At 37.5% G+C, this 27061-nt stretch overlaps 1 protein-coding gene across 1 annotated transcript in view; it reads right to left on the bottom strand.

The window, feature by feature from the left end:
* ESR1 (estrogen receptor 1) overlaps window positions 1-27061 on the bottom strand; it is a 116325-nt gene that overhangs the window by 22495 nt on the left and 66769 nt on the right. Inside the window, exon 5 of the mRNA XM_009884049.1 lies at window positions 5599-5737. Within this exon, the coding sequence (XP_009882351.1) occupies window positions 5599-5737 (139 nt within the window). The remainder of the gene's footprint in view (window positions 1-5598; window positions 5738-27061) is intronic.

Here is a 27061-nt window from a genome sequence, read left to right as displayed (position 1 = left end):
GTCCTTAGGAAATTGGAACATTTTACAAGGTGAGGGACTAGTTAAACATATTTGGATTTTATCCTGATGCTCTTCTATTGTATCTAATCTTCTGTCTATTGAAACATTGCAAAGCACTGTCTGCACAGAAAACTTAAAAGATTCTTTTTAGATGTGGTGGGAAACTTTCAGATCAAAGCTACGAAAGCAGTAAATTGTTCAGCTGCCCAGTCATACAGTGAATCCTGTAAGTCTTTATGCTATTTGTGCTAGCTGCTGTTTAGAGATCCATGGCCTCCTGTCATTGCTCAGTATGAAAGTCAGTAAAGGGAAAATTCTTCAGTTTCTTCCAAAAGAATGACAAAACTCCATCAAGCCCTGGAAGAGGAAGTGAATAAGAGTTTCCAAAAAAAAACCCAAAACCCAAACAAAACAAACCAACCAACCAAACAAACAAACAAAACCAAACAACCAAAAAAACCCCAACTGAACAGCAGGCTAGATTTCTCCATAGAAAGAAGGAAATAACCTTGTAGAAACAAGGAAATACTGACTAGGTTTAACTAAATTTTATAAGTCCCTAGGCTGATTTTTTGTTGTTAGAACAAACAAAAACAAACAACCAAAAAAACCCCAGCTGAACAGCAGGCTAGATTTCTCCATAGAAAGAAGGAAATAACCTTGTAGAAACAAGGAAATACTGACTAGGTTTAACTAAATTTTATAAGTCCCTAGGCTGATTTTTTGTTGTTAGACATTTTTTGCAGTTTTGATAAGAAAATAACATTAGAACATAACATGAGAACAGCCGTACTGGCTCATATCAAAGGTATATTTAGCCATGGGCTAAGCATATAGTCATTTGAACCTGCTGATTTCAAGCGATTACCTCTAGTGCTAGATTGGAAGAGACAGTAACTTGTGGATTACCATTTTCTCAACATGTTCATAACTTTATGCAATTCCTATCATCTTGATTTTGTTTTCCTTCTTCTACTGAGCACCATAGGCAGAGAAATCAGTCTATTTAATTATTCTTTGTACCACAGCTCCTCTCTCTCTTTGATTGCCTACACAACCCCTCTGGGTACCTTTACTGTTTTTTCAATATTCCTGTTAAGATAAGGAAAGTCAGAAAGGCACAGTTTTCCAATCACAGATGAAACAGATTTAAACAGTGGAATAATGATGACCTGTACTATTTCTTGTATTTCTTCCATTGTAATGATTCTTGGGGAAAAACTGCAGTCTACTTACTTTTCGACTGCTGGCGAGCAAAGAACTGCTGGTTTCATAGAACTGACTACAGTTAACAGCGAGATGGAAAGATCAACTCAGGATTAGTCTTCTCCCATATGCATCAGTTCACATTTGCCTACATAAAATTTGGATCTTGTTTAATATTTTTTGGAAACCAAACAAGATCTCCCTCATCCACTTGCTTGTTAATTTCTTCAAAGAACTCCAATGTATTCATGAGGCATTGCTTCCCCTTACAAAATGCATGATGACTCTTTACCACTACTTCATGTTTATTCACACCTCAGCCAATTATCATCTTTAGATAGTATCCCATCAGTTTCCTTACACTGGTCACCAGGATTACTAGGCAGAAGCTCCACTGACATTTTTAAAATGCATTACTGCATTTCCCATTTTGATGATACTGAGGATGTTTCAGGTGAGAAGTCATCCACCTCAGTCAGCAATTCAGCTATTTCAACCATGGGTTTCTTTACTGTTATGTCTCAAACCTTTAAGTAACCTCTGATCAGCGTAATATTTGAATGCAATAAATCCTTTAAAACTATAACAAAATATGAGTTCCTTATTCCTGAGAAACATTACATTTTCCTCAAAATTATGAACAGCTTATTGACAGGCCTGACAAATTTCAGTCCTGGTCTAATGAAATTTTTAAGGTCTAGTTTCTTGGGAAACCTCCAGACAGGAAACATCTGCTTTCTGCCATTAGAAACATAAGCTTTTACTTCTAGATTTGCCTTATACAATATACTAATTTTCAAATACAGAATATAAGAGATTTGCATTTATCCTGGGCTTTCTTTGATTGCATCAGGTACTGTACATTAATTGCAAGCACTGTGAGTATGCCATTGTATTTCCTCTGTGGGCCTATTTTTCTAAGCTATAATTATTGTCATTTGAACTTTTTTAATAGCATCAGTTGTACACTGTAAAAGTATGCCAGTTATATGTAAATGGCAGACCGCTAAAAGTCCTGATTTTCAACCAAGACTCAAGTGATTAGATAGTGCGTTAACAGAATAAGAAATGGTGCATTACCCCACAGAATACCCTAATCGCAGGGCAGAGTGGGAACAGAAAGGGATAACGTGATGATATTCAACCATACAGAAGACAGTAGTCTACACATACCAGCAGCCTAACTTGTATAGTTTTTTTCTATAAGCAAAGCAAAATTTTAAGAAGGAACTCAAAATGAATAACAAAGGGCTGTTTTACATATATTTTCAAGGAGTCTTCCAAGTGTGAATTGTTACATAGGAAAATTATAGGGGCATTTATTTGAAAATGTAACAAGTAGACTCTCACAGAATAAGACAGCCTCCAAAAGATCTTCAGAGACAAGACAAGCTCATGTTTAATATGACCCAAGTAGGAGGATTGAGCTGGGAGAAAAAAAAAAACAGATTTGTTTGAAAAAATCAAGGTTGGAATGTTATTTTTGTGGCATTTCAGACAGATATGAACAAGACAAGACTATTTATCTAGCCAAAAGGTAAAAAAGTTGCATAATAAAACTTGACATGACCTGAGCTTTATGTACAGATGTATACAAAGGACTATCTCCAAGGTTCTAGACAGAAAGGATCTCTTAGAGATAGGAGAAGTCTGAATGTGAAAAATTAAAGGGATGTGCAAATAAGAGAGGGTGTCTGCCACAGAATGATCTGAGAGAGGTAGAGGCGTACGCAAAATGTGATAAAGATCCATATTAACAATAATGAATTTGCACTAAGTCCACAAGAACACAGGTTAGAGACAGATCTAGATTTTACCATCTATAGTTGGTCACTCTGGATTACAGACAGTAGCTAAACTAATATTTGCAAACGCATAGATCAGGTAACAGGGAAAATGTGATGGGGATTCAGGACAGAATGCTGTGGATGAAAATATTGAAAAGGAGTATCCTGTAAAGAACATGCTGAAGGGTAAGGAGAGAACAGATGAAAGGAAATTGTCTATCTTTTCCATTTATTTTAGTCATTCAGTCACATGATTTCATTATTTAGATCACCAATAATAGTGCATCAAACAATTTTTTCACTCTTGCAGTGTTTCCCCAAATACTGGATCCAGTGGAAGGAGTCCATTCAGTTAAACAGGCTTTGAATCAGTCTCTGTCCTGCCCTCTCAAATCTGACAAAGAATATAGTTTTACCCTATAACATTCTCAAAAGGCAACTTCCCTAAATCAAATTAGCACATCAAACTATTGTTAGCACTAATTAACTAGTAAATCAACAGTTGGTTAACTAATTAGCATATCAGTGCTCCCCAGAGTCAAGTAATTTATTATTTTATTTTTAGCAATTATCCCTACCAAGTAAACTGATGCAAGTATATGATGCCTTAGAAACATGTTTCTTATTATTTGAAAATTAGATGTAATAGATCTACATTTTTAGAAACATTCTTGTCTGAAAGTCAGAAAACAAAAAGCCTGTTTTGATTATGAAGTTAATTGATTTTTGAGCCTTAAAGTAATGTGTGGTTGCAGTTGCATGCAATTGTTTTCTTTAATCCAGCAGAGTTGGTTTATACTGTGTAAATCAACTGCTCATACTGCATTTTATTCAGAGCATAGGGATTTTTATTTGAAGTAGACCAAAGTTGCAAGTGTTTCCCTCGCTGTTTTTCTTAACTAAGAGGAGGAAAAATGGTACTCTGGCTCTGCTCTTCAGTTTTCAATTTTTTCTCACAACCTGTATTATGGAATGTCGAAGAGACGGGCTGCTCTTTGGAAGCTATATTGCAATTTATAATAGTTTTCAATATTATGCTATACTTACTTTCCTACAGCAGTAAATTTTCCTTCTTATGTGCTGTAAGAAATTATTTTAAAGCTGTTGCTTTCTTGAGAAGACTATAGGCAAACAGATATTTTCTGTCCACAAAATAAGAATGTGTTTTATATGTATATAGTTCCGTAGCTCACAGATCATGCGCTTACACAAGTGGAACAGGGGTGTTTTCTAAGGCAATAAATATTTCTCTATTCCTATGAAACATTATATTTTATACTATTAGGCATTATCATTTGTATTTTAGTAACATATGAAAAGTAAACCAATAGAGGGGGAGGAAATCAAAGGATCAACACTGCCCAAATGCGAACATGGAAACTCAGTACCCCATGGTTAACAGAGCACGCTGCTCAAAAGACATTTTTCTGCTAATAAGAGCTTTGATTCATTCACCAGCTAATGGCTGCAGTAGCTGAAGGCAGAGCCCTTGACTTTTTGTTGCCATCCCTCCCTCCGCCGTAGCTCGCTGCCCCTGCAGCTCCGTGATGAGATCAGAAGCATGCCCAGCTCTGAGCTGCCTCACCACGTACTCTGGCTCCTCAGCTCAGCGCTTCCTCCACCTTCAGTTTACACCAAGAAGCCAAACTCTGCACTGAAGTGACCAGTGTGCACACATAAGCTTTCTCCTGCCAACTCTGCTATGTGGACAGTCTTTTTCTTCAACAAAGGAAGACTACCAACAGCTACGGTAACTCTTTAACCAAGTGCTTCCAGATTTGCCACAGACTTTTGTCAAAACCTCTGCTTACTGATTATTCTCTTTTAACAGTCTTTCCCAAGGCTAAAATTTTTCATGACTGGGAAAAAAGGCAACCTGAGCTTGCACTAAGATAAATAGAATATGTTTCAAAAATCTATTAGTCTTCCTGCTTTTTTTTGTGGAGACTACCAGATTAAAATCCAGGATATCGTATGGCAGAGATGCATATTTTTCTCTCTCACTTAGAAAAACCTACATCATATTAGCAAGACTGATTAAAAAGGCTTAAGGCAGCAAGCAGGCATGTGTTGTATATATTTGACTCCAGTTTTCAAGAGAAAAAAAAAAAACACCTTAATGCATTCTCTGCAAATAAGAGACTCTACCAGGATTTTCTTCCAAAATTTTGTGTGGTTGCTTGGATAAACCAATTTTAACAAAGACTAACTAGGAGGATTTTAGGTATGCAGAAATAATTATCTGAATTAAAGTGATTATGGTTCAGTATTTAATTTTTTATTTAAAAAAAAAATTAATTTAATTTAATTTTGCAACAAACCATGCAAATTATAAGAGAAATATGCTGCTGCCTTTGAAAGAAAACACTTGCAGCAGCAGGCCACTTTCACATGTGTTACTTGTCTAATAAATGACCAGCATCACATTCCAGAGCATTTCTAGGGTTTTGAGAATTCCTTTTCCAGTCCCACGTACTATAACCCTGTTTAACTTGCGATCTACTGTCAAGCTTTAGTATCAGTGAGATGACTACAAGTTAAAAACTAGTCTGATTGCAGTAGAAATACATTAACTTAAACAATTCACAGCAACATGCAGACTGACCTGTCCAGTAATAGGTTAGGTGCAAATAAAAGCTTTCCTGGGTGTTCCATGGAGCGCCAGACTAAGCCAATCATCAGTATCTCTAACCAGGCACATTCCAGTAGATGGACCTGATCATGGAGTGTTAAATCCACAAATCCTGAAAGAATAAATAGGAGACAGAAAAACACTCCAGGTTTGTAAGTGGAACAACATTGTTCAGAGAATCAGGTTAAAAAGTACATTGGAGTTGGATAACCAAAAAAGAAAAAACAGTAAACCAGACAGTTGTCCTCTTTACATTTCAGGCTGAGTTTTGTCTATTATTGGGTCCACCATAGCTCCATCCTACAGAACAGTCAGCACTTTCTAGCTCCCTGGTTGTGTCCTGGCTGCATCGTGCCCCAAGAGCAGAGCGAGAGCCAGGTGAGCATCTCCATCCCCACGCCTGTTGCTAGTGGCTTGGGAAGCTGGGTGCACGCTGCAGAATGGGGCAACAGAAGAAGTGGTCATGATGGAGGGAAACGGAAAAATGCCTATTATAAACCAAAATGATAGCCCTAATCAGCTAATCACAGGTCACTATTTCTGGTGGAATCCCGTTTTACAGACTCTTGAACAATTTACCATACTGCAAGTGCCATACCTGTGTGGAAGAGGGCCAAATACAGCATTTCAAATAAACTAGCAAGCAAATGCTGACCACTGCACAATCAGAATTTGCCAATGAACCACTTGCTTTTGTTTCTATTCGACTACAGCACCTGGAGGAAGGAGGTGACCTCTCTTACTCTGTATTTAAACAATAAATGCAAAATTTCTTATAACAATACTAAAAGATTAATATGAAAGAATAGCAATGAAGGTAGACATGACAACATAATGACAGTGATTATTTCTGTTCTCATTTCATGGAACAGATTATATCATACTCTATTTGAGATTCTCACTTTTCGTGAGTGTTACTTTCAATCTAAAGACTTAGGTGAAGAGGAGATTGCATAATACAATTTATTAGATCCTAGCATAAATTCTGCTTTGAAATTAGCATGAACTTGCTAAAATGAAATGTTTAGAGGTTCCCTTAAAACAGATCTTATTTATCTTTCACTCAGTGTTATGTGTGAAATACATTATTGGAGTTTGTCATACATTTTTTTCTATTTTAATTTATTCAAATTGATCTTCAGAATACAAGTTACATGGTAAGCTACCTTATCAGCCCAGTAAATGGCAGTGATTTTGCTTCTGTATTTTGTTCTTACTAAAGGTATATACTGAGTAAGTTTTGAGCACTATACCTGATATGTCCTATCTTCAAAATGAAAAAAGACAACTGAATATAGCTCACAATAACTTAGAAAATATTGTTGTGTTCTGCAAAAGAGTTGATGATATATTTATTTTTTAATGAAAGCATCTGAGCAAGCTAATCAGTCTATTCATAATCATTGAAAAGAAGGAAACAGTTTTGACACATTTGAAATGAAACTCATCTATTGATCATTAAGAGTGAATTTAGACAGCTGTATTAACTGCTATTTTTATGAAAGAGGTAACTATTAAAAAAACATTTTCCTGTATTTTTTATTTATTACCAAATGCAAAAATGATTTTCAGACTTTACAAGCTGTTGGAATGGTATTTGCCTGAGTCACCAAACAGCCTGAAACAATAGAGTTGAAACTTAAAAGAGCAACATTCTTAACTACAAAACATTGATTACAACCCCCAAGAACAAAATTGGCAGGAAGAACCTCCTGTCTATATAAGGAGAACAAACAATAAACACTATGTTTCCTATTAAGTATTGCCTTAGTATGACAACACATAATAATACAGTGTTTTTATCTATGCTTGAAGAGTACCACAGCAATCCAGGGACACACATCCCTGTGTGGTGTCTGAGGTCTGCAATCAGTGAATTACAAGTCAGTTATATTGCCATCATTTCACGTGGCTGCACACTATGATACAGCAGATTGGATTGCTTTGATTGTTGCAGAAAAACTGAGCTTGTTACAACTGTGGCAATTCGCTGTCCCATAAAACTCTGCTCATTCTACAATATTCTGGATGCTAAAATGCTTTGCTTTGCTCCCCACACCGTCTTGGTCTTTATTTTTACTACACCTATTCTCAACCCCCTTTTTAGCCCTGTCTCTTTATTAGCTCTGCTTTTCCCCATCCCCACATATGAAATTTCGGATTGCACCGAGGCTAAGTAATCTGCACAAAAACTAAAAAGAAAGTTAATAAATAACTTCCCTAGTATTGTAGAGGAGGGATATTTTCTTAGCATGCTCTGAGTAGAGAAATATACTGCTCAACAACCCTAACATCTTTTAAAGTACCTGAATGTGAACACTTCACATTAAGAAATCCTAAAAGGTTTGGCTAATAATATTATTGCTGTCTGGAATACTAACTCTTATTTCAGTGAAGCTAAGGAATTTTCAAAAAGCTAGGATCATCAAGAAAGCTGGTTGTGAGTCCATAGTTTAAAGCATTAAATATTCTGTCAGCCTGACATCTACTTTGGGTTCTATAACAAAACAGCTAACACAAATCTTGATCATTGCAGGTTTAAAAGTCTGTAATATAATAATACACATCAACTGTCATTCATAGAAAAACTTATCAAATTAACTTGATGGCTTTTTCGGTGACATTATAGGTTTAGCTGATAAAAATTATAGTTTTGATGAAAAGACATCTGGTTTCGTAAATGCATGCAACAGATTAATTGAATCAAAATATTTCAAATGACACATTTACGTAGGTAATGGTAATGAACTGAACTGAGCTGAACTGAAGTGTTTCTAGAGCAACACCCTACAGTTTATTTCTTTACCCTAGACTCTTTTTTTAATGATGACATGGAAAAAAATAGAAATCGTGATTCAGATGTCATGATGGCATGTGGGAAATAATGCAAAACGCAGGTTGATAATGTAAGCCATCTAAATCACTCACTAGCTTCATCATAAAAGATATAAAGACATAAGTTTGGAACCAAGAACATTCGGCGTATATGCAAGATGGAAACAGTAGCAGCAATGAAGAGGCCTTGGAAATGATGGACAAAAATCAGTCCAGCTTGAGCAATGAAGAGGCCTTGGAAATGATGGAGAAAAATCAGTCCAGCTTGAGCTTCCAGAGGGAAGCTGCATCTAATAAAGACGATGAAATTTATAAAAACCCAAGGAAACTCAGAGTAAGGAAGTTACATTACCTCTCTGTTACCTGAATCTGGTAACCATTGTTCAAGCAGGATAAAAAGTGGGACAGAATGATAGATAGAGAAACATCAAAATGAATAAAGCATTGAAAACCATGCCTTCTAGTGAGGAATAAGAAGAATTTAGTTACTCTTTGTGAAGCTAAATAGGCTAGAGTCATTATGGGACTGCAATGGGTAAATATCTAAAGAAGAAGAGAATGGCATTACAAAAAGTAATGGGATAACACACAGAAGCCTATGCTGGAAGCTAAACCTGCTCCAAGACAGAATACAAACGAGGGGCCATTGTTAACAACACAAGTAGTTATTATCCAACCAACATACTAAGGTTCCATGAATTTGCTATCATTAGAAATGTTAATCAAGATTTAATTATTAGTTTTAAGACATACACTTGTTCAAGCAAACTAATTCAGAGTAATGTTACAGAAGGTTAAATTAAATGATGAATAAATCATTAGTCACTTCATCACTTAGAGCATGCTGCACTTTAATGTCCCTAAAATTATGTGTAGATGTGCACTGCATTCTCAAATATCAGTGTTCTTTTTAATGTTGACAAGTTTTGAAAGAAAAAATATTTTTGAATGCTAAATTTTTTGTTATTGTGCTTTTCTGAAAAAGAAAGACCTTCACTTCATTGTTGATAATTTAATTACTTGCAGTTTATGAATATAACCTACATCTGTCTCCATGTACCAGACTGACCAATTGTATGACCTCATGAGACATACCAAAATCCTTGTGTGGCAAAAACCCACAAGACCTAGACTGCCATCAAACCATTCATATATCATACTCTTGGCAGGAGAAAGACACTTATGGAATAAAAGCCATGGCTGGACCATCCCTTTTTCATATACAGATAAATTAACAGTATTTTTGAGTGATTGCCAACACAGAACACAATAAATAGTCCACGAACTCTTGTATAAACATGGAAATCTGAACTTCCAAAAAGCCAGAGAGGTCTTCAGAGCACTCAGCTAAGAGTAGGTAGCAACTGAATTTATACTATACGTAGAATACAGAACAGTGATATTCAAACTAAACTGATTATCCTTTCTAATATAAAGCAGCAGTATGTGCCACATCAGTGACAATATGATACAAATATTTCTCTTCCAGACAAAGAGACACCCTGAAGCAGCAGTGCATCCATGGAGGAAAAGCTATAAAAAAACCTGCTTTGGCAAGCATGACTCTCTAAAGGTGACATTAGACATGGGAATCCAAAATTGTATGACCCTACCATCCTAAAAAGGGAAGGCAGCCACCATCTACAACAGGTATGAGGAAATCTCGTTGTAAACTGGGAATTTGGGCCATTGCTCAAAGGGGAGGGTTGCCATGAAGAACACAGAGACTGCTGGAAGTAGTATTAAGTAAAACATATACCCCTGACAACAGAGAATTGGTTTAATGCACAAGATTGTTTGGTTGCAGTAAGGAGCAACATAAAGCTTAGATGGTTTTCATTTATTGCTACTGTAACATATATTGTGAACCCTGCAGTCCTGTGAAATAACCAGCAACAACATATATATATATATGCAAAATTTTAACAAACTAATCAATTCCTCATTTGCCTTAGTGAATTTTGACCTAATAAGTAGCTTTCTATTTTATCAGAAACAATTTCTCCAGCAAGTAACACTTTCTCTGCGACCCAATATCCAGTGTCATTGCAGATTTAATCCTATAATAATAAATTCCTCACTGGGTACTTGCTGTCATTTGGGGGTCATTTAATGATCATCATTTTGCAGCTTCTACTAAAATTCATAAGACACAACTTTAAGGTGTCCAGACTATTCCTCTTTCCACAACAAATGATAAAGCAATCTTCTTTGTAATCCTACCTATATGTTTATACCATATGTCTGAATTAGCGTGATGGGTACCTCACATATAAATTTCAGCCAATTTTTGCAAGACAATAAACAACATTGTGCCATAAAGAATGACTGTGTCTCCAGATGCTTTGAAGGAAAGCAAAAGCAGTAAAAAGTTTTAAAAGCAAAGGTCCATCTAGCAAACTACTCCATTTACAATAGCAATTGATACCAGATGCTTACAGCAAAACTTACAGCAGGACCAACATATGCTTCTACAGAAAGCTTTCTCAGGCTCCGGTGATACGTGGCTCAGGGACTTCCAGAGCCAAAGATGGTCTTTTTGTGCTTAATGTCTCTTAACAATTTTTTCCTCCAGATGTTTTTTGAACCCATGTAGGCATTTAATCCACTTCAGATTTTTCATACACTCTGGAAACAGTACTCTCTGCTAAGAAGTTCCACACTTTAACAGTAGGAAAATAATAATCTTCTATTGTTCTGAAAAAAAAAACCTCTTACTTTCATTTGATTAATCTAATTATTTTATTGGAAGATACCATTATTCTGTAGGTCATCATCTCACTGCTAATCTTCTCTTTTCCAAACAGTTTTAGTATATTCAGTCATTCCTCACATGAATGTTATCCTATTCACCTTTGAACTCATCTTGTCCTCCTCGGAGCATTTTCCAGTTCAACTGTATTCTTTCAGAGACAGCAAGATTCAGACTACACAGTTTTTCAGTCTGCTCTTGCCTTCATCACCTTAGTCAATTTAGTATCATCCATAATTTTTATCACTGCCTCTCACTCCTTTTCTCCAGCTAACTTATGAATATGCTGAACAACATAGGCCTAACTATTGAACTCCAAAATCTGCCTCTTTACTAAATGTCCTGCCTGCTGTTCTTTAAAGTCTTTAACTTGATAGCAACAGGAAGTTTTATAATGTCTCCTATAGCAAAAAATATAGCATGTTATACTATGCAAAAATGTTGTGGGAAATCAGAACATTCCTACATCGTGTGTTTTAAATTTGCACAAACGAAGCCCTATTTTTTCCTATCTTAACAGTGTTTTGAAAAGAGGCAACAACCACAGAAAAAGGCTGTTATTTACAACTCAATACAATGTCTCAGCTATGCAACAGTCATGTAATAGGCCACATTTGGAATAAAAGAGTAATTAGGTTGGCAAAGACAGCGGGAAAATAGTGGTGAGTGCTGCAACCTAATAGCTAGCAACCACTCAATAAAGCAACCAAATTAAGAGAGGCTTAAATAGACAAAAATATCTAAGTAGAGGAAATAGACAAACAGAAAAATAATTACTACAGCAAGTTCTGTTCTCAAGAAACAGCCAAGAAGAGGAAAAACAGCATCTGTTTCTCCTAACCCAAAGCACATTGGAAGACTAATAGCTCAGTCACCACTGTTTGATCAAGACACGAAATCTGTGCTTGCTCTAGTGCCACCAGCTCCGTGCCCAACCTTTCCACTTCAAGCAGAGAGGTGAGACCATGTCTACAAATTTATCTGGCACATAAGATTACATTTTGGTCTGAACTTGCATGGATCACTCAGCCTCTTCAACCCTTAAGGCTGAGCCCTGAAACCTTTTAGTGGCTAAAAGCTAATTAGTAGCTAAAATTTGAACCTTGACTATAACCTTGTCCTTACACAACGACAGCAGGGCAAAACAGAGTCCAAGGAAAAGTGAATTGAAGAATCACAAACACTGTTTTCCATGAGTCTCAGTATTCACAAAGCTATTTCTATAATGCTACTTAGTCCTGCTTCTTTCCACAGACCTTTAGACAAAAATTGTAAGAAACTTTTATTAAGTTCTCCCTCCTGAGGGCACTTGAAGAATGACATGGATGTATTTACTTTATCATTTACACAACTCCAGTGTTTTAAATCATGACTTATTTTGAGGACTGAAGATCAAAAAGCTGTAAATCCAACATTTTCAATCCAGATATTTTGCTAAAAAAGTAGTCTCATGATTTCAATTTTTTTAAAGGGACATTACTTTTGTTTCTGCAAGTGGAGTCATAAAAAAAATTAACTACAATTTGATGAGTTCCAGGGAAGAAATTCTGAAAGGCAAACAGAAAGCAAGTAGCACAATTGTAAAAGCCTCTGAATACTTTGTCTGCTCTTTCAGAATTCTCTATTTTCACTGCCTGTATAATTAAAATATAGCAGAAAACCAGTCAAAACTCATATACTGTCTCCTCTAAGCCTAAACAGTCTGTCAGAAATAAAATGAGATGAGCTCAGAGAGAAGAGCATCTGCTCTTAATTAATGTTAATTCCTTTTAAAAAATTTACTTCACATTTGCCATTTTCAGCTCTAATGGTTCTAAACCTTTTTCTGAAAAATAACAATTACAATTTACAGGCGTAAACATAATATGAGTTAGGGATGTTTGGGATTTTGGGTAAATCCCAAAAAGTCAGAAGGATCATGAGGCCCCTCTTTCGTGGTCTGTATTCATACTGAAAGTCAAGACCAAACAAGCTTTTGCCTTCTCCTCCATGAGATGTTTCCATCCTCCCCAAGTTCACCTTAGGAGACCTGCATTATAGTTTGATGGGGGTACCACCCCAGCCAAACTCCCCACCTGACACAGCCCTGGAAGGGGATGCTGCAGGGATGTCACATTTGCTGCTTTTATTTAGATCCTCATTTGGGACCAGAATCTCTCCTTCCCTTTTCAGGTACACACCAGGCTAAACTACATCTGAATGTACCCTGCATACATCAGATCTAACAAACACTGTCTTGTTTCAAATTTCCTATGCCAAAGCATAGGCTTGTAAAGAAGTTAGCCAAGTGGAAGTTGATCTACTCAAAGTCAATGCTTTGCACCAGCACGATCTGGATTTAGGGCCATGGAAACACTTCAGGGGTAGTGACAGATAATGGACGCTGGTCAGACATACATTCTCTTCTCCTGACAAACCCTTGCCACATTTTTATGAAATACTGCTGTCTTGCCCGAGAGAAACATCAGAAACCCACAGCACAGCAGCAGCTCGGCTGGCTCCGCTCCTGGGGAGATGGACCACGGGCTGGCCCAGGGGGGCTGTGGGAACACCCAGCCCAGGAGCCAGCCCCTAGCTTTGGAGTGCCGATGTGAGTTTTGGGGACAGCGAGTTCTCACTGAACAGCAGCCTGACCAAATTATTCTGCAGGATTCGACTGCCTGCGAAAATCTGTCCTATGCTGGTGGATGGTCAGCCCATGTGTGCAAAGCTCGAGGCTTCTTCCACACTGTGCTCTCCCTGGCACAGGCGCAGCTTGGAGAGAAGACAAGCTGGGCTGCGTTTTTGTAGCTCAAGCCCATGGCTGACACACACCACAGACATACCCAGAGAAGCAAAGTCTTCTCATGTCCTGACTTTCCTTACATGTGTCACTGTGTCTGCTTTGGCTAAAACACAGTTTTTATTTTGCAACTGTTTCACTTTGTTAACCAAAGGTTATTACAGAAAGTGCATTAGCAGAACCAGTTAACACAAATACATTGAGGACTTCCATCAGGGAACATAATAAAAGTAATCGGCACTCACATAGCACTTTACATTTTCAAAGGGCAGTAAAGCCATTAAGTATTATTAAATGTATTTTATAGATAGAACACAGAGAGGTTAAGTGCCTCATCCAGGAGGAGGCAGGATTAGGACGGAGGTGTGGTGGGCCCTCAGCACGCTCTCTAGTCCTTTCAGCCACAAAAATCTTTGGAGGGGAGAAGCCTCCTTGAACTCAAGTGCAAGCTCTCCTTCTTGCAAATCAGTAAAAAGGTAAAATAAAAAAAGAGAAGCAACTGAACTTGTCTCAAAGAGAAAAAGGAAAGTAAGCCTTACCAAGTTAGAGCTGGGGAGGAAATTATTTGGAGTGTGAGCAGAAAACGCGGTCGCAGAGAACTAAACCAGCATTAATTCTTAATCACTTTTAAAATGGTCACTAATCTCGGCAAGGTAACTGCCGATATTAAAAAATCCTAGGCCTAAACTTTCTTCCCCTTCTAAACAAGCAGTTTTGAAAGTTATTAGAATAACAAAAAATCTGAATAATACAACTAACAATAATAATAACACAACAACTACTGTATAAGATTATTGCTACTAAAGCTGCCTGCCAGTTTGCTAGTGAAAGTTTATCATACTGTTTTTATAAAGCAAGAAGAGAGACATCTGTATATTTTCTGTACAAAAAACCAAGCACTTCAAATGATCAACAAAAACCAATGTTCGTTACTACGTGACAAATTCCTGCAGCACTATATAGCAGTTATTTAAAGCATGTTAATTATCATTCATCCCTGGACTGTGAGCCAGACGTCTGAGACTCAGGCTACACTTTGACAACAGTAAGACACTACTTCATGGTTCTTCTACCACTGAAAGCTGTGCTATTTCTCAAGGAGTTCAGGCTTGCAAATATAATGCACAGGACATTGCATACTGAGAACGGGACAACGGCAGCCCTTCCCAATGATTTTAAGCGTAGAAACAGACCATCAGCTGCATGTGAAGGCTTTTCTTTTGAAGGGTTACCTCTGAATCTTTCCCTGCACAGGTGAAGAAGGATACTACGCAAAATTTATTAGCTGCTGACTAAAATACATGGTATGAAGTAATACATCTTTTCTTTACTGTCTCTGCAATGGTTAATTACATCATGCTAAATTTATACCGGTACTCAGGCCAGTTGCAAGTAGGTTTGGGGTTTTTTTTTGAAATTTGTCATTTTTGTAAGAGGTCACTGATATGCAAAATGTTTTCCATCAAAAGCAGATCCAGCTAAAATCATCCGTGGGGCTGGTTATGCATTCTTGCCTGACTTTTATGAACTCAAAAGACACGCTCATAAATACAAGCTGTCCTCTCTGCCTCATTCTTCCCCCTCCTCCCCCTGCCTGCCCCACCAGGGCTGTTCCTCTCCTGGTCTGTTCTGCTGGACCAAGCATTCAGCCAGCTGATGAAGTAACCCGGCAAGAAGGAGGAGCGAGCTAAGTGAGCGACGGGCAGCTGGGGAGCACCAACCACCTCGGATGGGTTACGCTTTGTGTAAACCTGCCCCGAGACTTGAGGTCATGTCCTGCATGACTTGGATTTTTTTGTATGTTCAGCTGCATCCAAGAGAGCATGAGGTTTTCGGCATTTGTTTGACCTCCTTACTAAAGTACCAGGCTGCGCTCCAATCACAACCCAAACTTTGGGTTTTGTGGCTGTCGAGAAAAATCTTTTGAGGCAAAAGGTCTCTTTAAGCAATCACTCTTTAAGCAATCTCTTTAAGCAACCACAGTTTTTAAAGCAAACTTACAGTCACTGGAGGGGGGGTGAAAGGAAGGAGACCGAAGTAGACTCTTTCACATCTTTTTTGATGACCCCAGCATGACCCTGTGAGGTTTCAAACAGTCACTTCAATACACAGTTACCAGGGGAGAAGTTTAAAACCGAAGATCAACCTCTGAGACTTCCCAGTAGTTTTCCTTTTTTTTTTTTTTTACAGAGTGCACCGACATGCTTTTACTACATCCTTTTGCTAATTCCATAAGCGCTTTGAGTTGGCAAAGGTGCTTTGGATGGGGCAGGACTTTCACAGCATCAGTGAGAGCAGCAAGGCAGGCAGTGCTTTGCTCAGGGCTGCGCTCAGCGCTGGCTTGGGCAGCATCCCACGCCTGGCATTTTCTGCCACCCTGGGAGACAGACCTGGCTAGAGGAAGAGGGCTCTGAAAAGCCTCAGGGTGGGCAAAGGCAATGCAGATATGTCACATGATCTAATGGCCGCGTGGGTGGCACAATAGGGCGGCATGTGTACAAAACTCAGTTAAAGTGAGCCTGGAGACCCACTCTACCACAGGTAGCTCACTTCTACTTCTCTGCTCCTCACCTTTTCCACAAATGTTACCGTATAAAAATATCTTCATTGTTCCATTAATTATAAGAGCTATATGAAAGACCTGAAGGTCGTCATAACAAATTCAAGAACATTTTGGAAAAGAAATGAAATTACCTTTGCAAAGTAACACAAACAATGATCAGCTTCAGCCACTCTTCTAAACTAACATTATTTATTTATTGAAGGAATTAGAAGCTGAAATTAATAACTATTAATGCTACTCTTTCTGAATGGCCCTAAAACCCCGGTTTTATACTTTTGATTATTTCCAATAATTTTGCTTAAGCCTTTAAGAATTAAAGTTTCACCATTTCAATTTATATCTCCACCCATCTCCTCCCATGCCTGGAAGCTTGCGAAATGTCACTTTTGAATTTAACACCTTTTTTGACTACAACGCCTTTCACATGATGAAATTGAGAGGACTACCCTCTCCCCTTCTTCTTTCCTAAAATCCAGTGAAAAAAGCGCTAAGCTTTCTGCTCTACCGTCTATTCCATCCCAGGATCTACTGTACTCACCACTGAACCAATTAACTTTCATTGCAGCAGCATCTGGAACTAGCAGAAAAGAGGATTATTTTGCAACCCAAGGAAAAGAGGGAAAAACTGTCAACTCTGTAACGAACTTGAAGATTAAAATTGCTTCAAGACTACAAATAGAAATTGCTCAGAACATAATGTGCTGTACCCAAGAAATGAAGCATAACCTCAGAGTTCATGGTCTGGTCATTCTTTATAGTCATTAGGAAATAAAACTAGCTTGACTAAGGCACCTGCATCTATTTTATTTCTTCAGATTGTTCACTTTTGGAGAAGTCTTATTTTTGTCTATTGCACTTGTAGGTGAGTAACAGAAACTATATATGTATATGTATTGTTTCATGTTCATTACGTTGACTGGTACCTACACAAAAACAGAAACACAAACATATATAGATAAGGCTCAAATATTTATTTTCCCTCCTATTCTTTTCACCCCTACATGACTGGTTTTGAACAGAACCCAATCTCTGAAAAATTATCCAAGAAATTGTAATGACACATCAAAGAGAAGAAAGACAGCAAAATTAATTGCAGCAATTTCCTTTAACCACTACAACAACAAGAGCATTTTAGCAGCTGTGTGGGAGTGTCATCATATGACAGAGCAAAGGAATACATTACAGGGAAAGCAAGACACTGGAATGCATCTGGCCATTTATATTCTTTTTCTTGTCCAGGGAAACCTAGTAAATTAGCAAGCAGCATGTTTCCAGAAAACACATCATTCACTTAAGCCCCTTTTTTTGCACACTCTCCTTCAATGGGTAACAAATGCAAGGTACATTTCAGCATCTGCAAAGCTTCAGGGAACCTCAGGAAACTGTTGTATGTTGCATGAACCACACTTAGGTGTGTACATAAACCACGGGTGTTGAGCTTGGAGAATCATCACCTTTTACTCAAGCTCCTATACTGGCTGCTCAGATATGTGCTGAAGCTAGAGCTGGCTGGAAGCACACTGGCAGAGCATTCTGCACTGGAGAGTGACTGGTTGATGAGTTTAAAACACTCTGGAGAACATGTCAGATTTCACAAAATAAAAATAAACAAATAAAACCAGAGAGGTTTCTATCAGAGAACACAGAGTGTCCCTCTCAGCCACCTCATCTTAGTTTCCAGCATTCCACCAGGCAACTATTCCTACTCAGCATTGTAAAAGGTACCTAAACTTTTACGAAATCTAGGACCTTTCTTCCCAAAATTGTCTTATTTTCATTTTAAACAGCTGACTAAAATACTCAAAATCTTAATGAAGTGTATTCATTCATATTAAATAAAATACTTCATTTCACCTGAAATAGTTATTATCTAGCAAAGGGGTCAAAAAATGTTGTTTTGTATTAAGGGAAAATTATTCTTTTTTTATTGTTTGGATCTGCCAGGAAACAATAAATTAATTATGCACACAACTCTGATGCAGACATCTGGAAAAGCTTTAGAAGAGTGTACAAGCTCATTCAAACTAACTGGACCTATAAACCCTATTTGCTGTCCTTTGTTGGGACGGAAAGTTGCGTGGAGTTCCGTTACATTAAGAAAACTCACGGTAGTATCTTCTAATAAGTACAATAGCAGAAATTAAAGATTAAGAGAAAAATGTGTAACTTAAAATTCAGCAAGTCTCCCCTGGAATTATAATTGATTTTTTTTTCTTTCCAAACTGTTAAAAAAGTGGTAGTTTTCGTCATTTTAATTTACAAAGAAAATTAGATTTATTTTGCTTCTCTTTTTTCTTTCACCTGCATACAGAATGTGAGTTTGACAGATTCCTCCCGGATGAAAAAAAAAAACAAAACAACTTTTAGCTTGGATCAGGAAATAGAGCCACTTCACACAGTTCAGCAACAGACTATGAAATCATTTTATGAATAGCATCACCATACTGATCCTCCAGGCACCAGATATAGAAGACTTTTCCAGGAGGAAGGCTCCTATCCTCAGAGACAGAACAACTGTGTTTGGTGTAGGAGCCCTGAGGCAGCCCCAATACCATCTGATTGCTACCCAAATGACGTTGTTCATGTTTGATGGTATCCAGAAGGTTCTTGTGTTCTTGGTATATACTTTCACAGCTCAGATATATTCATAAGCATCTACAAACACACTTAAATGAAGTCCTACCCTTATGAACATGGGCTATTTTCAATCTGCTTAGAGACTCAGACGCCGAGGGACGCAGTGTCAGGCTGGCAGCCTGTTAAGAAGGGGAAAATCAGCCCATCAGCAGTATACTGAACTACTTCTGACATTCCATTACTGAATTATTTCAGAGCAGTTTCTGACATGCTAATACATCTGTCTCCCACCTACTTGAAATCAGCACTTAAACGTTATTCCACAACATTACTTGTAAATAAAATATCTTCTAGGAAAGCTGGTAGTAATTATTCACTGTCAGCTGAGAAAGAGCAGACCTGAATTCATCAGACTCCAATGATGGAGTTTTACCAAAATCTCTCAGAAGCCCTACTACTGATAAAGAAAGCAAAAAAAGCCTCATCTGGAGTTTTAAGAAAAGAGTACTCTGACTGGTCTGCTGAAATAAGACAGTAAGGGAATTGTATTTATATTGTCTGGCAGTGTCTCATTCAAATGTCAGGATCTTTCTCGAACAGTGGATTAGAAGTGGCCCCTTCAAAAAAAATGCATAGTGGAACAAAGGTAGAGAAACAGAGAAGAAAGAGAGCTGAGAAACAACTAATTTCAAATAAATTACGTGTTTTAATATACTACATTGTTTCAAACTTAGATATAATTATTTTTTCTTAGACATACTTAGATGTATCAAAGATCACTTCTCAAGATAGTGATAAAGTAGCATGTAAAACTCCTGCGAGATGTAAGCCACATCTTTGGGAAGAGAGTCATACTGGTGAAGCATAAAGCAGGAGCATAATGAGCATTATAAAAAAAAAAAATATCAGATTTAATTCATAGTTATACCTGTAGGCTGAGAATCTTCAAATTAGTTTGGTTTGGGGTTCTTTTTTTGTTTCACAACAGGGATATTTAGCATGCATCTCAGCTTTCCCATGCAGCAGATAAAGTCCTGAGATAGCAATTTAGGCATGGATACACTATGGCACATTATAAGAGAGTTATACAAAACTAACACAGGGAGACATTGGCACAGGTAGGAGCAAAATTAGCATTTCCCGCTGGTAAGGCAATATTCTTCCCAAAAGGTCCAGTACAAAAGAATATAATCCTACATGTATGCTTGGGGAAAAAAGAAAAAAAAGTTCATTTAGTATTTATATCAGAGTTGATGATTCTCATAGCTGTGTTTATATGGATAACGTGGAAAAAAAAATGAAGTCACAAGCAGCATTGATAAATATGGTAGGTTTTCACAGGCAGCTCTTCTCTGTCAGTTGAGAACCTGCCTATGTTTTTGAAATATCCAAGACAATAACCAATTATTACCAGTGGTTTATTCCAGCATCACTGAATAAAATATACTAGAGCTTCACTTTTCCACAGACCTTGCAAAATCCCACCCTGCAGAAGAATAATAAAAATCAGCTGCTGAGTCCAAAAAGTCTGCCACATGCTTCTGTTGCTTCAGATCACTATTTACTACCTGTACAGTGCAAACTCAGCCCAAAGAACTTGCAGAAGAATTTTCTGCCTTCCTGGAAGACAAGGACAGAAGAACAGCTTCCAAAAAATATGCACTAGAATAGGCAACCAACCGCAACGTAACACAGCAAAAAGAAAGCACCAGGATTCCTCTGCCTTCCAAACAGCACAGGTAAATGAACAACCAGTCTTTGCTTCCTGGGAAGTCAAGTCTCTTGTACGCCAGGAATGGAAGCAAACTTAGGAACAATGACCCTCTATGAACTAGGATGCATCTTGATATAGCTGTTCGGGGTCTTCCCAAACCTTTCAAAGCTGGGAGTGAGAGGGAAATTACTGCGCTGCTTCTTTGATCCTCCAACCCTTCACAGCTCTGGCATAGCATCACAGACAATATTACACATCAAGCAGAAATATTCAAAATGGAACCTATACAACATTTGCTTCAGCAAACAGGATGAAGACTGTAAATGGTGTCAGTAAATAGAAGTTTTGTGCCTTTTGTATGGGAGAAATTGGAAAAGACCTCTCTGATGAAGTAGAAATAAAGAGAAACTAAATTAGAAAAAGGCTCGAGTTAGAGCTGTATGTTACCATTGACAGTAGAGATACATAAATATTTCTTTCTAGCACCCTCCTTAATACTTGCCTGTTCATTCCCAGTATACTATCACCCTCACATTTCAACTGGCTTAACTATTTTGCGGTGAATCAGACTGGGGAACTCACACAAGTTATAGACAATCCAAAATACACACAAAAAAGAGGTTCATTTTTAACCCAGACCACTCCCGCTACTTGCACAGCTGCCCCAATCCAGGGGGAAGCAGAAGGGTAGGAACTGTTTCAGCTGGCATCTCAACTGGAAGAAATACTTGTGAAACTACAATCCCACAAAGTACGTCTTACAAATGTATGTGAAACTCGTAAGAAATACTACCTTTGCAGCAATCAACTGAGATTTCTAAAGTAGGTCCGACACGCCATACTACTATATTCAATTGTATTGGTATGGCAATATTACTATTTTTGCTTTATTCTGGTCAGTTGCTTCTAATACAACAAACATACCCAGTTAGAGACTGTTCAATGTTTTAGTAAACACTTGGCTCACTTGTCAGCAGCCCGTATACCCACTTCTCTGTTTGCAGCCATGTTTTCTGATGGACAGCAGCTGTTGCAGAAGATGCTTCATTATTAAGCTATTGATAAGATTTAACATTCTCTGGAAAATTTCTAATTAACTAAGTATACCACATTCCCTATATCTTTGTGAATCAAATAAAATGAGATTTCTTGAATTTTAATTTTCTAAATCACCCCAAACACTCCAGAATGTAATTTAACAGGGAACACAACACATTCTGTCTAAAGCCTAAGTGAGATTTTGAATGGTACTTTTCCCCTTGTCTATATATTAACCTTGCTTCTGGGTCTCATGACTTCCTACTGGATTAACTGGAAAAACTCCAAACAAAAAATCTAAAGCTGCAGAGACAAATATCACTGACATTTCTGCCAATATCCATTTTCTTTTTCTGAGGTCAGCCTGCTCACAAGGAATACCAGACACCTGAGAGAATTGCTGGGTACCACATCATAACCTGAGCAGTGGGGAAAGGGAGCAGGGTGCAGAGCCAAGGTTAAGATTTTGATTCCTCCCTCCTGTTTCCAGGACTACTCTTTTCAAGAGGCTTAAGAAGCTTTAGTTATAGACCCAGACTCCTAGCAGTGCTAAAATTCATCTTCATCTCCCTGCTGAGGACTGTGATGAACAGCTAGATTTCTTAGAAGGAACAGAACTTTCCATAAGGAAGAGAGAAGGTTATATTTAAAATATAAAAAAATAAAAATAAAAATTATGGCCACTCTTAGCTGAGAACAAAATCCTGGAGGAACAAGGCAATTGCAGATTTCTCATTCCCCATTCCTCTGTGGAATATGCTTTAACTTGCTTTCACTAGCTTAAATTCACAGCAGTCCATAACCAACACACAGACAAAACAATGCACTCTTTACACACATAGTTCATTTCCTGGAGAGATAATCAAAGAAAATAAATGAGCTGCGTAACAGATGTGTCATATAATGCACTATTGCAGCAATACAGACAGGGTAAGAGCCTATCCAGAAGAAGTCTGCAATAAATCTTTCCTAATTATTTCCGTGTATCTTAAAAACTCCTATATATCTAATGTGAGATTTTAGTGAATGACTCACTTGAACAGAAAACTAATACAGATTATATTAAAATAACCTCTAAACTGGAATTACAGCTGATTGTGCTCAGAGATGTAGTACTAAAGAGAAAATAGAAGCATTAGGCTGCAGTTATTAAACATCAAGTAAAAAGGGCCAATTTATGTGAATTATGTGAACAGGGAACAATGGATATGTGCGCATGCACATACATATCGCATCAGTGCTTTCCAACAATCGCATATTCTTTTTGTAAATTATTTTAAGAAATAAATAAATCAGGAAGGATCATTACTTACTGTTTACTTAGAGTGGAAATTAATGAGCGTTTCTTGGAAAGCTTCAGGGTTCAGCATAGCTGAAGACTCTAAGACAGCTATGTTCATCCAAGAGTGTAAATTATTTATCAGCTAAAGAAAAATAGCAGGAAATGTTTTTATAAAAGGATAATTTCTTTTAGGAATAAAATATTACAGTTTAAGTATTTAATTGCCTTAAGTTTTGGCTAAAAATATAGAAATTATTACTGTGGATGCTCATTTTTGCCTCTTTGTTTGCCAAGACCAATAGAATGTCATTTTCAAACATTTATTATCAAAAAGACTTATATGTTATTGAATGCCCAATGAACTGCAATACGTAAGCAGTTCTTGTTAAAAGAATGTTAGCTCTTTCTTACCTGTTAGGTGTTATTCCTCATCTGCCACTATATGACAAACAGGTAGACAAGATTACTTACAGTAAGTCATTTTTGGTTACTGAAGTTATTTGGTCTTTGAGGCAGCTTGTTGGGAAGCCCCAAAATTCAGTACTTTGGAATTCAAATATTTCTTACTCTGGAAAGCTCTAAACGGAGTCAGCCTTGTAATAGCACTTTGGGTCTTGATTTTAAAACCACTGTGTACATAAGGAACTTCACATATGTGGAGTAGTTCCATAATCTTAATAAATGTATCTGCATTTATGTATACTTGTAGAAACAGAGATTTACAGGCTGTTTGTCTTCAGATTTAAATTTAAATTTCAGCACATACTCCAGGCAGGGATATTTAGATGGAGAGATATATTTGAGGTTCACCACTCTAAAAAAGGCTGTGGTTGGTTTTTTTTTTAATCTCCTAGAGTAGTACATAGTTATTGTGCTGAGCTAATACATGGATGGCTGTGGATGGCTGTATTAATTGTTTTCAAACTACTCACTTCCACAAACAAAGAAGGACACTAAGACATCTCTGGGAAAACAAATATTAGAGCATTTAAAAAGAAATACTGGGGTTCCAGCTGCTACTGATTTATTGGATAAATATTATGAAGAATGTTATTAGCTATATTTCCTTTTATTCTAAATGTAAAAACCACACTTTATCTGGGAAAAAAAAAAAAAGTTAATTTTCACAGCATGTTATACACATCAACCTCCATCTCAACAGAAGTTCATTTTCTTAAAAGAAAGGCCACAGCCATTTTTTGGTCCTGTGCACAGAGAACAACTACAATTATGTAACATAAGTAAAAGACGGTCACTTTCATTCTGTATTAGTTTATAAACCTGTATCTTATTACAGCTTTCCTAAATCTCAGGAGGCTAGAAGGTTGGATAACATGTTTGATTCAACAGCTTTTGGCAGTCACCTCTCTATGCAAAATAACTACCTCTGTGAATGAGAAGACAGTATAGCACTCTCTATTAATTACTCTAACATTGGATTTTTGTAATATTAGAAAGAATTACTGTCAATTTAATGCTTTTGAATGAAATATCACCTTACATATGAAGTAGAGCTTTTAATTGTGGCCACAGAATGTTGCTAAAAGGGATGCAGGCAGATGCACTTGCATAATGGTACCAACAGCTGACTTATTCTTCAGAATATCTTTCCTCTTCTGGACAAAGAAATAAAATCTGGAAAGCGGCAGAATTATCTTTAGGACTTTGCAAAAAAACCCCAAAACCCACTGGTAGAAATAAAACAAAAAATTATTAAATATTGCAATATATGTATTAGAAAGCCCTCAAGGATATACTTCTGAGCTCATTCAAAGGTGCTCTAAAGAAAGATTCAAAAGTGGTTCTCTAACTACTTTTCCTTTCCTAACTGTTTCCCTTGATTGAAAATTTATGCAAATGAAGTGACCCCGTTTCAATATATTCTTGTAATGCCCACTGCCAGGAAACTCCTGGTGAAAGAGTGGGGTGTGAAGCTCAAAGACTATGGCTTGGAAGATGAAATGGGACAGGCCTAGTGAGTGGGCTCTTCCTGTGGCAGGGAGAACAGGCAACAACCAGATCCTTCCGCTTTGAAGAGCCCCTGAACAAATTACTCTCCTCCAGCAGGAGCCCTAGGAGTGAGTAAGAGGCCCAAGACTGAGCTGGTGAAGTTACTGTTGGCTCATCCGACTGATTCCCAGTATCCTCTTTCTCTGGTTTTCCTGCATCTGCTCTCTACTTTTTCTCCCAGTTGGACTCTCCTTGATGCTGGTCGACTTGCTAACCCTAGTCCTGATGTATTTATCTCCCCTTCTAACTCTAGGAACTGCTAGAGTGAAAACCATTGCATTAAGATACGTCTTAAATTTCCAGAATCACAGTTGTGATTCAGACCCTGATGCTTTTTCCTTCTCCTATCATTTTCTTCCAATCTTCAACTAGTGAAAGCACCGCCTGTATTTTTGTTCCCATAGATACCTGCAGACAAAGTTTACGTTCTTTTCCAAGCACTTCTGCTAAACTGTTCCTTCTCAGCTTTGGCTTTTCCGTGTCTAACACAAGCTCCCGGTGTATATAACTCTGTCAGATGTCTCCCTGTCCTTTAGAATGCACGTCCACCCCTTGGTCTCTCACTGGCAAACCATCGTGTCACAATTGTGTCCTCTTCTCTCATTTAAATTTCTCTACAGGAGGAAATACACCTCATTGTGTTTCAAAAGCACTAAAAGACAATTCTATAGATAATAGAAATAAAAGCTACTTGCAAGAGTAGGGGCAGGAGGACTGAAAGGGGGGTTTGTATGGTCTTACACAATATAAACATGAAAGACTAAAGATACTTCCTAGACTAAGAAAACACAAGATAGAAAGCTTCTATTTCATATTCAGCATTTTTTAACTCTGCTTCCCTGCATAATCATGCTATTTTATGGTACCTCTCAGTCTGATGTTCACAGTCAAATGGTAAGCGATTACCACATTCCACTGTAAGGACTGATTCTCACCTCTTACATTCATGGTAATGAATTGAAACTTCACAGAAATTAAATTAGCAAAAATAAAGTAAGATCCATATGCTTGTTATAATTTCTCTTTTGCTTACAGATCTGTTTGCTTCCTTTGGTTTTCCCCTATGAAGTCAGGGGAGCTGTTAGAGTATCACTTCAACAGATCAAAAAGATAAGCAGAGGGGTGTTTTTTAACATTTTTTGTGAAGATTTTACAAATCTTCACAAGTCCATTAGTCAACGGAGAAGAGATTATGAAGCAGATATGTTGGAAGGTTTATTAAAATTTATTACAGGGACTGACAGCCATTCCTTTTTTTAAGCTAAGTGTAAATTATCGCCAGGAGGATCACCACACTTTGAAGCTCTGTAAACTGTCCTGCACCTAAAGGGTTATTAACACACACCACTCTTGTAAAAAGACTTCTTTCCTTCCACTGCAAGCTGACTTTTTTTTTACAAGGTTTGGTGTCACTGAAGTGCAGTGTAAAATTGTGGCTATTGTTGGCCTCTTTACACACTGTTCCTAATTTAACAAACAGAGCAGTTTAGAAGGTCAAATAGGAAAACAATATCTTAAGAAAATACCAACTTCTGTGGCTTTGAAATAAAAAAAAATCAGTGCCAAAATGTTTATCTCCTCGGTTCACGAAGCCATAAAATAAGTACAGCACCGTGAATCATCTCAAAACTTCAAAGCTTGTATGCCCAGCGTACCATTTTAGGGCTATTAAGTTGTACAGCTACTGTACTTGTAGTAAATAGTTATACAAGACTGTAGCAGCAGTGCCAAAGATTTCACCCTTGCAACAACATTTCCTTAAAGCTACACGCTTTACCATGAGCTCACTGTATAAGCTCATAATGTCTCTTACCATCTCAAGAGCTTCTGCACAAAAAAAATATTGATGATTACATTGAAAATACCAGCTTGCTTTAGAGAAT

The sequence above is a fragment of the Charadrius vociferus genome, unplaced genomic scaffold (assembly GCF_000708025.1).
Source record: "Charadrius vociferus isolate BGI_N301 unplaced genomic scaffold, ASM70802v2 scaffold494, whole genome shotgun sequence".
Taxonomy (NCBI): Eukaryota; Metazoa; Chordata; class Aves; order Charadriiformes; family Charadriidae; genus Charadrius; species Charadrius vociferus.
Note: the sequence above shows the minus strand (reverse complement) of the source record. Positions and strands in the feature narration are given on the sequence as shown.